Raw genomic sequence first — 14981 nt, 5'->3', positions numbered from 1 at the left:
CACAATCAATAACTGAGTTTTTAGCCCCACGCTAGTGTAGGTATGGGAGGTTTGCATAGCACACACAGGAACTGCCTCGAATATTCTCAGGCACTTTAGGACTTATTTACAAGCCCTTTTGCTGCTGGTGCGTCATTTTTAATATGGAAAAAAGTGACATACTGGTGGCGCAAGGGGCTTGTGAATAGGACCCCACGTTTTTAACCTGGTTCATAGTCAGGATAGAGCCTGACCACATACATACAGTTTATGTGACGGCACCCCATCTACATTTAAACATTTAGCCTGACTCGAAGTCAGATGAGGATTACAGAATCCTCACATATTGGCATCATGTTAATATTAACCCTAGGCGGTGAACTCCGCTCCGCTAGTGGAGTTTGCAGAGTTTCCCGCACTCCGCGTTACGCCGAGCTCGCGGAGTTCCGAAAAAGAGGTTTTTTCCTCGCGCACGTTTGTCAACGTCAAGTTGGCGACCGCGAGCGAGGAAAATCAACCTCCTGGTGAGATTTTTCCTCGTTCGCGATCGTCAACATCAAGTTGGCGAGCGTGGAAAATCAACATCCCGGCGAGATTTCTCAACATAGTGGGGTCAGGTTTTTCATTGCGAGTGGTCGGTTATGCTTGTGACAGCTCGGGTTGAGAAACTGCCCGTTCCCGTTGAGAAAGCTCCAGCTTGAGAAAAAATCTACTCGAGCGGCAAAAAAGGAAAGCTTGCGATGTGCATGGTGCTGTTCGCAATGATTGCACAGTGTAGACAAGCATCTGGCACTGTGCAATCAATGCGAACAGCATTTATCGATTCTACTCCACCGCTTGCGGTTCTCCGCGTAGCGCAGCAGAGTTTATTTTGCACTTTGCAGAGTTCGGCGAAGTGCAACTCTGCAAACTCCACCCAGGGTTTGTTAATATACAGTTATATAGGTAAAATCGCTGAGTTCAAATGTTTTTTCACTCTCCTGTTTTTAGAACTGGAGCACAAAGAGATAAACTCTTTATATGGAAAATAAGGATTTGGCCTCAAGTCTGCAGGGACCAATGTGATCATGTCTGTCAGTAGACAACGTCTTCTTAACAAGGAGAACTGTGATGGAATTCTCTAAACAAAGGCGGCTGAAGGAAATTAGTGGACTCTGATTACTAATCCTCCCCCTGGAATATAGATTTGAAGAAATGAAACAGATTTGGTGACGGTACAACTAAATGGATGTGCAGTATTCACTGACGGTAATTGATTCCTCAACATTCAGAAAGAGTGGATGAGATGAATAGAGCAATTAGTACCAAAGGTTAAAAAAATGTCAAAAACTGAACTAAGTGGTATTTAATCTTAGCCAAGAAGGGTCTATCTAGAGAAGGGTTAACATTTAGATGGTGGGTACAGCCTTAATAAATTGAACATAATTAAATATGTTGGTACATCAAGTCAAAGCAGACCTCTGGGTGAATTGCTCAGTGGACTATTGCATCCACTGGAGGGGCCTGTGTTCAATCTTATGGTCACAGGTTTAAATCCCGGCTGGTCCACTCATCCTTTCATCCATCTGAGGTCGATAAAATGAGTACCATTGAGTTGGGTCCACTGAACATCTGTTATTCAGCACAAAGATGCCCCGTCAGGGGAGAAAGTGCACTTTACAAATACACATGTTATGTTATCTGAGGGTGAAAGGGAACGGCTCAGGAACAAGTCAATAACAAGCAAACATGGAGTCAACATATTTTCCAAACCATGAATAGAGGGTTTCATGATGTGGTTAAGCTCCATTGCTGAAGTGGTGCACTGAATGAACACAGATTAAATACCAGTGTATTGTCACACCCTCGCGTTATTCATCTGTGTCAAGTTTCTTCTTTCCCTTTGCCAGCTATCAATAGGCCGATTTTTCATGCAGATAATCTGCACAGATTGATTGTTGTAGCTAGGGTAGGCAGATAAAAGGCATTCCAGACCCTCTAAGTGCCAGCTTCCGAGCGATGAATATGGACTGAGCTCATACAGAAGCAAAACACACGAGAGATCGCTAGGAACCAGGCGGCTGTAATTCCACCTGGATCTCTGGTGACATCATTAACCACATAACCAAAGGTCATGGCAGCAGCACTCTCTAATGGCATTCCAGTCTTACCTGTGCTCTGGTGCCCATTGTACTGGGAATCGCTCTGCACTGAAAGAGTCCTCTTTTGAGCTTCATCTGAGTGCCGCCACTGCTCCAGGAAGAGGGCAGTAAACAAGAAATTGCTTGACAATGCCTTGTGCCGGATTCTTATGGATCTATTCAGGCGACTCCCACAGGACTCAATTTGGCTTGGAGGCCATCTTTCAAATTGATGCCCACAGGAAATGTTTTTTCCCAAATATTGCACGGTGTGGGACTAGGATCCACCGGGGCAGATTTGCAAGCCCCTTGCGCCACGTTTGCGTCCTTTTTAACATAGGAAAAGTGATGCAAAAGTGGCGCCAGGGCCTTGTAAATCTACCCCACGGTGCCTGACTTAATACGCTCAGCGTCAACGACAGGAGCAACAGTTCTCAATTCCCTGCTAGAGGCTGAGGCACGAAAGGGCTTATTTACAAGCCCCTTGCGCCACCTTTGCGTCCTTTTTAACATGGGGAAAGTGACATACGGGTGGCGCAAGGATCTAAATCTGCCCCAAGGAGCTTAAGAAGTTCTCGTTAGAAATTGAGATCTGCAAGCGTTTCTCGCTCTTCATTTGGGCTAATTTGTTCACAACCTTTCGGCAGGTGTCCTTGGTGAATTACTATTGAATTCCAATTCCTATTGAATGTAGCATATTTTGGTAAGTCACACCTGGGTAGGAACAACACCCAAGGTATTTTGATGAGACACTTCCTTCCTGGTGACACGCCTTTGCTTGTAACTCAAAACCAACCCCCCTCCCCCTTAGGACACCAGATCTGTGTGAAATTTAGTAAACTGGCACTGCTGAATATACGTATTTATAGTTAGATTGTCATACTTTTCCTCTCAAGGGGACACTTGTTTTCCGTCACCAACTCCTTTCTCTGATGTCTGCTAGGGCACTGCTGTTAACCCCTTGGGTGCGCCGCGATTCTGCGCCTGTGCGGCGTTTTTTGAAGTGGGCGGGTTCATTACGGCCCCCAGCCGTCATCAGCACAGGCCCACCGTGATGCATGACGGCTGGGGGCCGTCATCAGCATCAAAGGGGTTAATGTTACTATATTGCCATGTAGGCTGGACGTCGACCTATACTGTAAAGCTTTCTTTTGATGGATTGTGTACAACATATAAATACTGATTTAACGAAAAAACACAATTGAAGGAATCAGGTAGTGGGCACTGGCAGCGGGAACATTTAGAGTCCATTCAAATGGGCCCTTAGCCCCGAGCCGATGCACATTTTTAGCCTCCAACAATACATGGGGCGAGCGAAATCCCACAGTGATGTGCTGAACAACGGAATGAAATTCACGTGTTTGCGGTGAGGTATACCTACAACAATCTCTAAGATCTTCATTCAATTGGTGTTTGAACGATGAATGAAATCTGAACTATTTTTGGTATGTACTGGCAGCTATGAGACTGGGATGGAATGAAAACTAGCTTCTTTTTCGATATATTCTGCTCCCAAGACTGCAGATTAGCAAACAGGAAAAGGGACAGCAAATTTTGCAACGCAGTGCCATTTCCAAAACGCAGAGATGCGCCGTATTTACAAGAATACAATGCGCACCTGTGTTTTCCCTTTGGTTGGAGCTAAAAATGGCTGCCTAGCCCTGCATTGCAGGGATGATTGTTTATGTGCAGGAAGGTGTATAATGGCAATTTGCTACTTCTATGTGTGCTGCATTCTGCAGCACACATAGGAGTAACAAATTGCCATTATTGATTGTTCATGTGTAGGAGCAGACTCCTTCATGCACAAATACAATCCTTAATGGTGTTTTGCTCTTTCTATTTGTGCTGCATTCTTACTATGTGTGCTACATTTCTCCTCGTTGTGCCAATCTAATGCCTGCTTTTCCTTGACGTTAGTTTTTGGCGCTGCCTCAGATTTACAGATCCTTGTAAATTTGAGGCAGCGCCAAAAAGCAATGGGTGTTGCGGGTGAACGTCAACAGCAACACCCACTGCACGCCCCTTTCATGCAGATACCTGGGTAAAAGAGTACCATATTTACAAAACGGCGTTACACTACAAAAAGTGGCTTAATGCTACTTTGTAAATACGGAGCAGGTCAATGCGCCACTAGAACGTCAGTAAAAGTGATGTTTCGGTGGATCAGTCCCCTTGTACATATGCCCCAGAGTGTTTTTGCCTCCGCTCTGTATGGAGAAGATGGATACAAGCAATAACCAAAACCTAATGATGGACAGAAGCGTAGCTACGTGTTGTATGAATGAACGCGTCATGCCTGTCTCGCTTGTGCATTGTTGCTTTATGAAATAGACACGAGCGGGGCATTCTGTGCTCGAGTCTATTTCATATGATGAGGGCATGTGGGGCATTTGGGCAGTGGTTTTGCTCGCGTGTTGCGGCATCTTTTGAGCCACAGGGTTTGCACTTATATGGGGGGCGAGGGGCAGTTACCGGTAGAAGACCGGATTTGTATGAGATGACATGCATCTTGATAAATGTTTCTTCCACTACACTTTGGATCCGGCGTTTTCATTCACATACTACACAACACCCTAAGATTGTTCCCCACGAAGAGGGTGCTTTCAATGTTTAAGGGAGGAATCATTGAGGATAATTCAGTATATGTAGTTCCAGAATTACTTCCCTCAGTTACATATCTTAGAAGGCCAATAAGCCAAGGTGCTTTCGGTATAATGTATGCTAGCCTGGTTCATCTCAGGAGGTTGTATGACGTTTCAACGCATGCCTTTACAACGCAGGTATTACAACACAAGTCGTTACAACAACTTGCGTTGGGGGGCGCTGGATAGTGGAATAGTTTAATTTTCTATTCCAACTCCAGTCCCCGTGGATAGTAAACTATTCCCTATCCAACAGCGCCCTCCAGCCAAAGTCATTGTAACAACATTCGTTGTAATTCCTGCGTTGTAATGGTAGTGTGTGGTAAAAGTTTCATTGTAAACGATGTTCCCCTCTCAGGAACGTAAGATAGAAGAAGGAATAAGAGGACCAGTAAAAGGACAAACATAAACCATGTCAGCTTCACGTCAGATGAATGATTGAAGCATTCTGAGATATGGTAAGGGCTATCTGCAGAGGCAATTCTATTTGAAGACATGGTGGCACAGATCGACATAAGCCGTAGCAAAGCAATAGTGAGGATCCCGGGAAGCAAGAGATCATTTTACTTCACCAGAAGCAGTATTTTCTGTCAAAAATAGACAACTGAATTCTTTTTTCCAGTAAGGGAAGAATCTGAAGCTTCAAATTGATACTATATAATTAGTTTAGACTCTGCATAATTCACTGAGGATATGAAATATGGCAAGTTCTTCAACCTCCTAGCGTGTTATCCAATGGCACCTTTCCTGCTGTAACTTTTATCTCCATGCTCACAATTATAAAAAGAGAAGCCAGCAGGAATCACACAGTGGATGTCTGACTCTCATATGGGCATAAGGAAGAAAAAAGTGGCATTCAACCGTCACTAATAGTCTGGGGTTCTCAGCAGGAAGTCATTGTGGATGAAAGCAGTGACAAAGCAGACTGACATTAGAGTGCATAGCGTGGCATTTATGGTTTAAGGATCTGTTTAAGGATCTTGTTACCCGTTTCGTCTCTTTTAAGTTTTTTGGCCATTCCTCTAACCAAGCTACTCAAGCACTCTAGAGTTGCCTCTAGATCTGCTGCCTGTAATTAACTACTTTCATCTTCTTGTGCAGAACCCTAAGGAGACCATTAAGGTCTTTTGTCCATTAGCCTCAGTGGGAACAATTTTCCTCAATTTTGTCATTACTGCAATGTGGTCAAGGAACATAGGAACTGATCTAGATTTTGGCAGACAAGATGCCCTGTGTGCCAAACTGACGGTCCACCCAATTTATTTTGAATTGGGCGGACTATCGTACTTCGCCAGTGGAAACCTTACATCGATGGCCCAATGGACTTTTAGACGTTGATGTAAGGAAACTAGACGTTCAGTCCTATTTAGGGCGGATCTTCTGATGCACTTTTATCTCTTTAGGACTGCCAGTAAAAATCTGGTAGTCTCGAAGATAAAAGAAGAAAACTGATCTCAACAACCAGGGAGAAGAGTGTCATTATTTTCGTTTTTTGTACAAAAATGTTTCTGAGTGGCCAAATGAAACATGGCTGCCACTCAGCAAACATTCAGTACTTTGAGAAGAGTCACGGTCACAATGGCTCCTTTGAAGTCACAAAGAGCTCAACTTGGCCGGTGATGATCTCTAAATATGTTGGTTGGTAGTACACCGGGGCAGCAGAGGTTATTACCTTCAGTCTAGTCTACCACTGTACGGCAGGCTGACAACCGAACCCTAAATAAGGGTCACTGTCATTTAATTCCTTCTAAGTGATTGAACCGCTATTGATAGGTGAGAAACGTGCACAATCAATGGGGTGGACAATCCATTGCTTCGTCTCTCTCCCTGCATTCAGAAAATCATCACCTTGTTTTTTTCTCCGTAGCCTTATACCCTCACAATATACCTCTGCCCTTCTCCTTCAAATCCCAGAAACAACAGCCATCAAGGCAGTCCACTGGCATCAGTCACTTTCACTGTCCCGTATGTCCCTTTGCTTTTCACAACTGTTTATAGCTGTAATTCTCCAGGGCTCCTTTCATGGCCTGGACCCAAGTCTATGTTCTCACAAAAACCTCCATATTTAATCTCTGTACAGCAGAGTAGGGTTGAAGTGCACCACCTCATTCACCACACCTTTGGATTGAGTAGGTCTTCCCCTCACATCTCTCAGTACCTTTAACTTTTCATGACTCCAAATCACAGTATGTGGAAGAAATAGCCAGATTAGTATGCAATGAGATTTAATAAACAGTTACTAAGCAGACATGACTGGAATTACATTCAACCTTGTGCCTAACAGGCACCACCAACAAAGCGTAGCTTTTTAAACACAAGTAAGTATTATCTTAGGGAATTACCTTACCTAGTTCAAAGATCTGGAGAGGCAGAGTGAGGAATCCAGAGCGAGGAGTGTAGGGGTTGTTTTGACCGGGAGCAGTGCAGACATCATCGGAAGGAGGCAGTAACAAGAGAAATGAGACCTGGCCACCAAAGTCAAGGACCTCCTGGCTGTATAGACGGAAATCTTTGGCCTAAGGATTAAATATTTAAAGAACAGAAACATGGTATTAAGATATAAGCAATCGTCTTAATTGCAGAAACAACTAATTGTTACATCCTAAATAGGAAACTATACAGTAACATAAATTGGAAGTAAATAGTTTACACCCTTAGCTGCAGTCTAATTGAACCTCATACCACCACTCTTCAAAGCTCTTACCAAATCCCATCTAGAACTCTATACTGACCATTTCCCAGAGCATACAATATAAAGCAGTACGCACATTACACTAAGGAGTAACACTCAAAACTAGCACCTGGTCTATAGTCTACACTTAATCTTAACACTCTATATGATTCCTTACCTAGCATTGTATGAAGACCCGCTCCACAATAAATAGTGCACAACAAGTACAATTTATGTTGTTCAAAGCATCCAAACATGCCTAGAATGTGTAATGGCACAACAATCCATACTAACCTCCATCCGTTTTCACACATTTGCGAAGCACCTGACTTCCATCATAGTAGCAAAATCAGGTGTTTCCAAATGTAAGCAGCTAGGAATACAAGAGTGCACCACAGAGCAGAAAAATGCCAAAACCAGTTGAAACCAAACAGTCAAGACAATATAGGGCTTACAGAAACCCAACCATACGTTGCCGTTCTACGGAGTCTGCATTGACCCCCGGTCGTGTAAAGAGAAGCCTTTCAAAGTGTCCAATCACTACAAACTAACAGGCATCATTAAAGCTCAAAAGCGGGATACTTTTGGTATGCCCACAGCACCAGGCTAAAACAATATTGGGGGAAAATACTTGTAGACCGAAGGAGCACTGCTAGGAAATGCGCCCTTCCATTTAGCTTGGGCAAAACCACCGGATTTCTTTAATTAATAAACAACTAGATGTGTCAGGGAGACTATTCCAGATGAACCCCAAACCACAGAAAGAGAAGAGGAGGCTATATGAAGCTATTTCTACTTTAAACTGATAATGTTTTATGTTGCACTTCAACCTGGGGGAGTAAGAATTAAAGCTGGACTCTGATTTAGTCACCTTGGTCCAGATTTACTACGGGCATGCGATGCCCATGTGTCACTCAAGGTGGCGCAATGCAAGCCCTTAAGTCAGCTGTACTAAGCCTTGCACCTTGCATGGCTCTATGTGGGTGGCTTGGTAATTCTAGAGTAACGCAAGGCAACCCAAGTAGCTGCCTTGCATTACCCTGCTTTGGGAAGGCATTCCAGACCTTGGGAGTTCCCACGGATCCTCCCATGGATTGTTGCGCATTCCCAGATGTACTGCAGCAGAGGGAGAGCGCCCAAATGTGTCATATCCTAGAAGATATGGTGAATTCATGCTCACTCCATCATGCAGCGCAGCAAGTTGTCTTGCGTGACTTTTTTGTAAATCTGGGATTTTGTTTATTTGAGAGAGGGAGAGAAATATAATTTTTTCCCAACAGATTTTATGGTAGAGAGCCATTGTGCAGTACAATTAGTGAAAGCAATTTGTTGTTAATATTAGGATGAACAACCGTGGTGAATGCTCCAAGTCGGTGACTAAACTTCAGACGGCTATGGTATTATATCCAGGAATCTGAAGAGCCGTGGGGCGGGGGTTGCTTTAGGTTTAACCAGCTCGGTGGGTTATCAAAGAACATCTACTGAGTCTGGAAGGCTTGCAAACCAGGTGGTCAATGGGCAAAGAAAAGAAGGATAAATCTCATATAGGAAACTTCTGGGCTCAAGAGTGATAACATTATTCTTTTTTCTTTCTTGACCTTCTATACTGATTGTAGTTTAACATTTAGTACCTACTAAAAAGCCTCCTTCTTTAGGCCTCAGGAACAAACACTTGCTTCGAAAGCAACCAATCAAAGGTATTGGTACAAAGTAAAGGGAAGCAAACCCGGGGAATCTAATGGGTAGCCAACTGAAAAAACAAACCCTACTGACTCATGCCAAGGCAACCCTATGGTGTCCAGCCGGAGACCCAGCTCTACACCTGCAAAACATGCCACTGATCTGGGATCAGGATTCACCTATGGTTTCAAGATGATAATAAAAAAACAAATCAGAACCAGTGCAACATCACACAATCTCGATCTTTTCAAGGAAAGGAGACATTGTTGCCTAGTCGATTTCATCCATAAGAACATCAAACTTCAAGGATATTTGCAACTTGCGCTGTCATGGAAAGTGGAACTAAACTGTTTGTGTTTGTGATTTGGTCCTTTTCACTGAGGGGAAGTTGTTCAAGCATGGAAATATGAAAGATCAAATTCTAGCTGCCGTTTTTTCAGCGATGGCCTCAAATGTTTAGCACGTTATATGCTGCTGCGCTGTTTATGCATATATTTTTTGCAGTTTTATATAGCACAAACTCGACCCGAAGGCACTGGAGCGCTTTATATGAGCACCAATTACATTATGGAAGGACAAATCCATTTTTGTTTGGCACGGGAAGAATAAGTGATTCGCCCAGAATCACAGGATGTTGAGCCGAACCGGAGACTGGAACTTGGGGCCATATGTATGAAGCCGTTTTTGAATTGCAGAGGCCGAAATTCTCATTGTTTCCAGTGTATCATACAATCGCAATTTAAGGAATCGCAATAATTTGCGATTCCTTAAATGATATGTATGATAAATTTTTGAAGTGCAAATTTGTGTTAAGGAATCGCAATTTATCACCAACTTGTAGTTTGTGGTAATTTGCGATTTCTCATAATAATGCCCTATTTGGCATTCGTGGGGGTGGTATGTGACACACATACATGCCCATAGGGCATATATGTGTGCCATATGCACACACATGTAGATTTGAGGGGTGCAGCAGGGTGTCTTTGAGACACCCCTGCACCCTTGTAATAATTCTCAAATTGCGATTAGCAAATTGCGAATTCGCAATTTGAGAATTATTGCACCATCATTCCAAAGGGCCTCCTGGCCCATAGGAATGCATTGGAAATCATTCTTTATTTGCGATTTCGCAAATTGCGAATTCGCAAATAAAGAATGATAAGGAATCGCTAAAAAATAGCGATTTTGTACATACATACCATTTTGCAATTTCTAAATAGCAATTCGCAAAAAATCGCTATTTAGAAATCGCAAAACGATATCTTGATACATCCGGCCCCTAGTTCTCCAGTTCCAAAGTCGGCAGCTCTGGCCGTTAGGCCACATCCTCTCTAATGACCATTAAAAACAATGGTTTCCTTAATTTCTTAGAAAAGGGATTTGTAATTACAAAGAGACAATATTATCTTGTTTTAATTGTGGCAATGGTCGCAAATTAGTGGTTTTGTGAAAATGATAAAAGTCATTATGATTAAACTTGAACCATCAATGTAACAGAAGCTAATAATAATCATCGCAAGCAGTGCCATTGCTAAAATATTTTAAAATATCTATGAAACTTACTTACAATAGCGGCTGCAACGGGGAAATAGTGGTGGGGTGGGGAGATGGGTCGACGCACGAGCAGGAAGCACACAGGTTCCCAGACACCCCTCGGTAATCGCAACACTGCTTTCATCCGTATTACAGCAGTGTTGTGAATGGTCTGAGTGCCCTGGTTCGGTGCTCAGACAGGGAAAGGGAGTCTGTGCATGTTCTTCACCAAGGCTGTGCAATCCAGCCGGGTGGTGAACATGCCCAAGACGGCCAGCCAAACCGTCATGCGCACTTAGAAAATACCCACCACTCCTCCCCACCCGCAACTAAGCAGAACCAGTAGTGAAAAGTAAAATGATAACTTGGTGTTACTATCATTTTATCTTTCCTGTGGCCGAAGCTCCTCCGTCTTAGTGGAAGAGCCGCCACTGTATTTGCGCTGTTTGCATTGATATCGTTTTAATCAATGTTCAACAAACCATTTACTTAGTTACTTTAAAAGGCGTCTCTGTTGATAAATCAACACAGCTGAATTGAGTGTGTCTACTAATTTGATCACAGTAAACACTCTTGTTCCAGTGTCCAAGGGTGGTATGTTTGTTTTATTGCTTAGATTTCTATTTCTCTTAGCAGTGCAGTTAATGAATTGTGTGGCATTTCTATTTTCATGTAGCGTTCATCTCCTATTTTTAGTTAAAGATTTGTTTTCAGCTAAGCCAGCTGGAATGCATTCAGCTAATATCCTGCTCTCATGAAGGCAGTGTTTGATTGCTTCGATTTCTGGCTTAGAGAACGGCTGGTTTAAGAAGCACAATAGGGAAATGGCTGCAAGGTTATAAACATTGTCATTCAACTGATGGAGGTAACTTGCTCTGGACAGGTTTGAAAGATCCTGGGGCAAGATTGCTTTGGTACATTAACATATGAATTTCAAATGATTTGATGTTTTCAATGTATATATTTCCAACTAAATTATAAATGTTTAGAAATGATATGCACGTACCTATTTGTATTTCAGAGGTATGCACTCTTCTTGAGGTATAATTATGCCGTACATTAATAGATATTTGCGCTGTGGGACTCTATCTTGAATATTTTAAAAGAACATTGAACTACAAAGCAAGTACGTTTTATAAGCATGCCAGATTTGGCAAAGCCCCAACACACCATCTTGGGTTAACTTGATCCCAACCAAGTTCTACAAGAATTTTTCCTTCCTACCCCTTTTCCCCCACCCAAAGGTCACTTTCTCTGGATTGACAAATTACTACTTAGGCCCTCATTTAGAAGAGACCTGCACTGCCGGAGCGCAACTTTTTATGATTATCTAGTGGTGCAGGACTCTCAATCATATCTATGAGGTGACGCAAAGCCACCCTGCATGACTTTGCACGTCCTCATGGATATGGAGTAAGGCAAGGCAGCGGCTTACTCTACGTCAAGGAAGCATTCCATTGATGTTGCTGTGGGTGTTCCACTCAGTGAACGACCAAAATATAGAATCCAAAATATAGACAGGACAGAATATCAACTCCAAAATATAGATAGGACAGAATATCGAATTACCAAAATATAGTTAGTCAGAATATCGAATTTGGAGTAGGAAATATCGATTTCCATAATATCGAATTTAAAATATCGATTTCCATAATATCGATTTTTTTTTAGTGGTATGTATGGTAGCATATGTGTTAAAATTATGTATTAATTTTGTAATGTATGTTTAATTTCTTTTAAGTAATGATTGTTATGTAATTTAATTTTTGCGTAGTTTAATTCCGTAGTCGGTTGTGGGTTTATAGGGGAATAGGGTGGAAATAATTTAATTATAGTAAATTAAATATTCATTTTTATTTATATGTATTGAGAATGAATTGATTGATAATTAATTATTAATTGGTACTAAATTTGTATTAGAACATTGGAATGTTGGGAGCTCCATTAAAAACAATGGAGTGCTCTGGGCTTTTAATGGCTGGTATAATCCTGGAGCTCCAACATTCCAATATTTCTTTGTTCACAGCTCTGGCTGTGAACAAAGGCTTCAGGGAACCTGAGGGGATTCCAATCCCCTCACTCTCCCAAAAGGCTTTGTCTTTTTTGTTAGAACATTCTGTCCTCTAGTGACAGAATGTTCTAATAGCCTTATAGCCCTTCGTAGATGGGCTATACCGCTATTAAAGTCCCTCTCCCTTGTTAAAGGCCCTCGCCTTCGGCTCGGGGCCTTTAACGCTGGAGAGGGCCTTTAATAGCCGGTATAGCCCTCTACGGCGGGCTATAGGGCTACATTAATTGGTAACTAATTTTTATTAATTGGTAATTAATTTTATTAATTGACAATTATGTTAATTGTATATTTTTTTGGAGCAGGTTATGGGTTTATTGGGGATTAGGGTGGGAAGTAATTTAATTGTTATAAAGTTAATATTTATTTGTATTTATATGTATTGATAATCAATTGCTTGCTAATTAATTACTAATTGGTAATTAATTTTTATTAATTGGTAATTAATTTTTATTAATTGATAATTATGTTAATTGTATTATTTATTATTTGGAGCGGTTTATGGGTTTATAGGGGAATAAGGTGGGAAGTAATTTAATTGTAATAAAGTACATACTTATTTTTATTTATATGTATTGATAATTAATTGATAATTATTAGTTGGTAATTCATTTTTTATAACTGGTAATTATTATTTTTAATTGGTAATTAATTTGCATTAATTGGTAATTTTGTTTAATTAATTTTTTATTGGTATTGATAATTAATTTAATCTTCTTTTAATATTAAATAATTACTTTACCTACTGTTGTACTCTTAGGAGTGGGAATAGTAATGTTTACCCCTACGCTATCCAATGTTTTCCCTACTGTTTTACTCACTGGAGTGGGAATAGTCATTTTTACCCTCCCGCTATCCAACGCTTTCCTTACTGTTGCACTCAATGGAGTGGGAATAGTAATTTTTACCCTCCCGCTATCCAACGCTTTCCCTACTGTTGCACTCACTGGAGTTGGAATAGTAATTTTAACCCTCCCGCTATTCAACGCTTTCCCTACAGTTGCACTCTCTGGAGTGGGAATAGTAATTTTTCACCCACCCGCTATCCAAAGCTTTCCCTACTGTTGCACTCTTTAGAGTGGGGATAGTAATTTTCACCCCTACGCTATCCAACATTTTCACTCCTGTTGCACACACTGGAGTGGGAATAGTAATTTTTACCCCTACGCTATCCAACGGTTTGACTACTGTTGCACTCACTGGTGTGGGAATAGTAATTGTTAGTCCTACTCTATCCAATGCTTTCCCTACTGTTGCACTCACTGGAGTAGGAATAGTAATTTTTACCCCTACGCTATCCAACATTTTCCCTAGTGTTGCACTCACTGGAGTGGGAATAATAATTTTTACACTCTCACTATCCAACGAAATATCGACTTTCTTTTATATTACATTAATTATTTTTACATTTTAAGCTTTTTTACATTATTTTAAGTATGTTTTATTTAATAATGTTTAATATTTATTTACTTTTATATTATTTTTAATACATTTAACAAATTCGATATTTTACTTAACTATATTTTAGCATTCTATATTTTGGATTCAATATTTTAGTACTTACCTGTTTGTAGATAGGGATTCTATATTCTGTACTTTTTATATTTTGGAGTCGATATTTTGGGCATTCTATATTATGTCCCTCGATATTTAGTTACTGAGCAGTTCCACTCACCACCCATGGAATTTGCCACAGCCCTAGATTTACAACATCACGTGAACTTACTCCTTCCCAAAGCAAGCGCAACGAGGAAAAATGTTTAAATTTCTCCTCGTTTTTTTTCTCTTTCCACGTGAGCTGCATTCTGTAGCACAAATAGAATGAGGAAACACCTCTTGTGATTGTTTTTGTGCAAGAAGGTGAACCCTTCCTGCACAAAAACAATCGTACCAATAGCACAGACATCCTTGCACCATCGTGCAAGAGTGCCTGCGTTGGCGCTCGGCTGTAAATTGTGCGCCGGGGCTGGCGGAAAGCACAGGTCTCTTGCAAATAGGGTGCATGCCTGCCCTTTCTAATTGGTAGCAAAATTCCCTACGCAAATTTTTTTTTAAATTAAGCTTTTATTTTTCAAGAAGATGCCACACATATCTGTGGATGGGATAAAGGTACAAATTGTAAAACATTCAGACAGAAACCCTTGAAACAGTAGCTATGGAACATTGCTCTTCTCCAATAAAATACTGAAATATATATTTTTTTTAAACCATGCCTTTCATATTATCGCCACATCATACTGGGAAGATCAAGGTTTTAGTTATCGGTCATGCTCTGTGTCACAATT

At 41.2% G+C, this 14981-nt stretch overlaps 1 protein-coding gene across 2 annotated transcripts in view; it reads right to left on the bottom strand.

Moving 5' to 3' along the window:
• Positions 1-14981, bottom strand: part of LOC147685366 (ankyrin repeat and fibronectin type-III domain-containing protein 1-like) — a 3163580-nt gene that overhangs the window by 188112 nt on the left and 2960487 nt on the right. For both annotated transcript variants that reach the window (XM_086941288.1, XM_086941289.1), the window contains one exon: positions 7092-7260. In XM_086941288.1, coding sequence (XP_086797414.1) covers positions 7092-7260 — 169 coding nt within the window. The remainder of the gene's footprint in view (positions 1-7091; positions 7261-14981) is intronic.

This window comes from Lissotriton vulgaris, chromosome 10, assembly GCF_964263255.1.
Source record: "Lissotriton vulgaris chromosome 10, aLisVul1.2, whole genome shotgun sequence".
NCBI classification, from domain to species: Eukaryota; Metazoa; Chordata; class Amphibia; order Caudata; family Salamandridae; genus Lissotriton; species Lissotriton vulgaris.
This window is presented reverse-complemented; position numbering and strand designations above follow the sequence as displayed.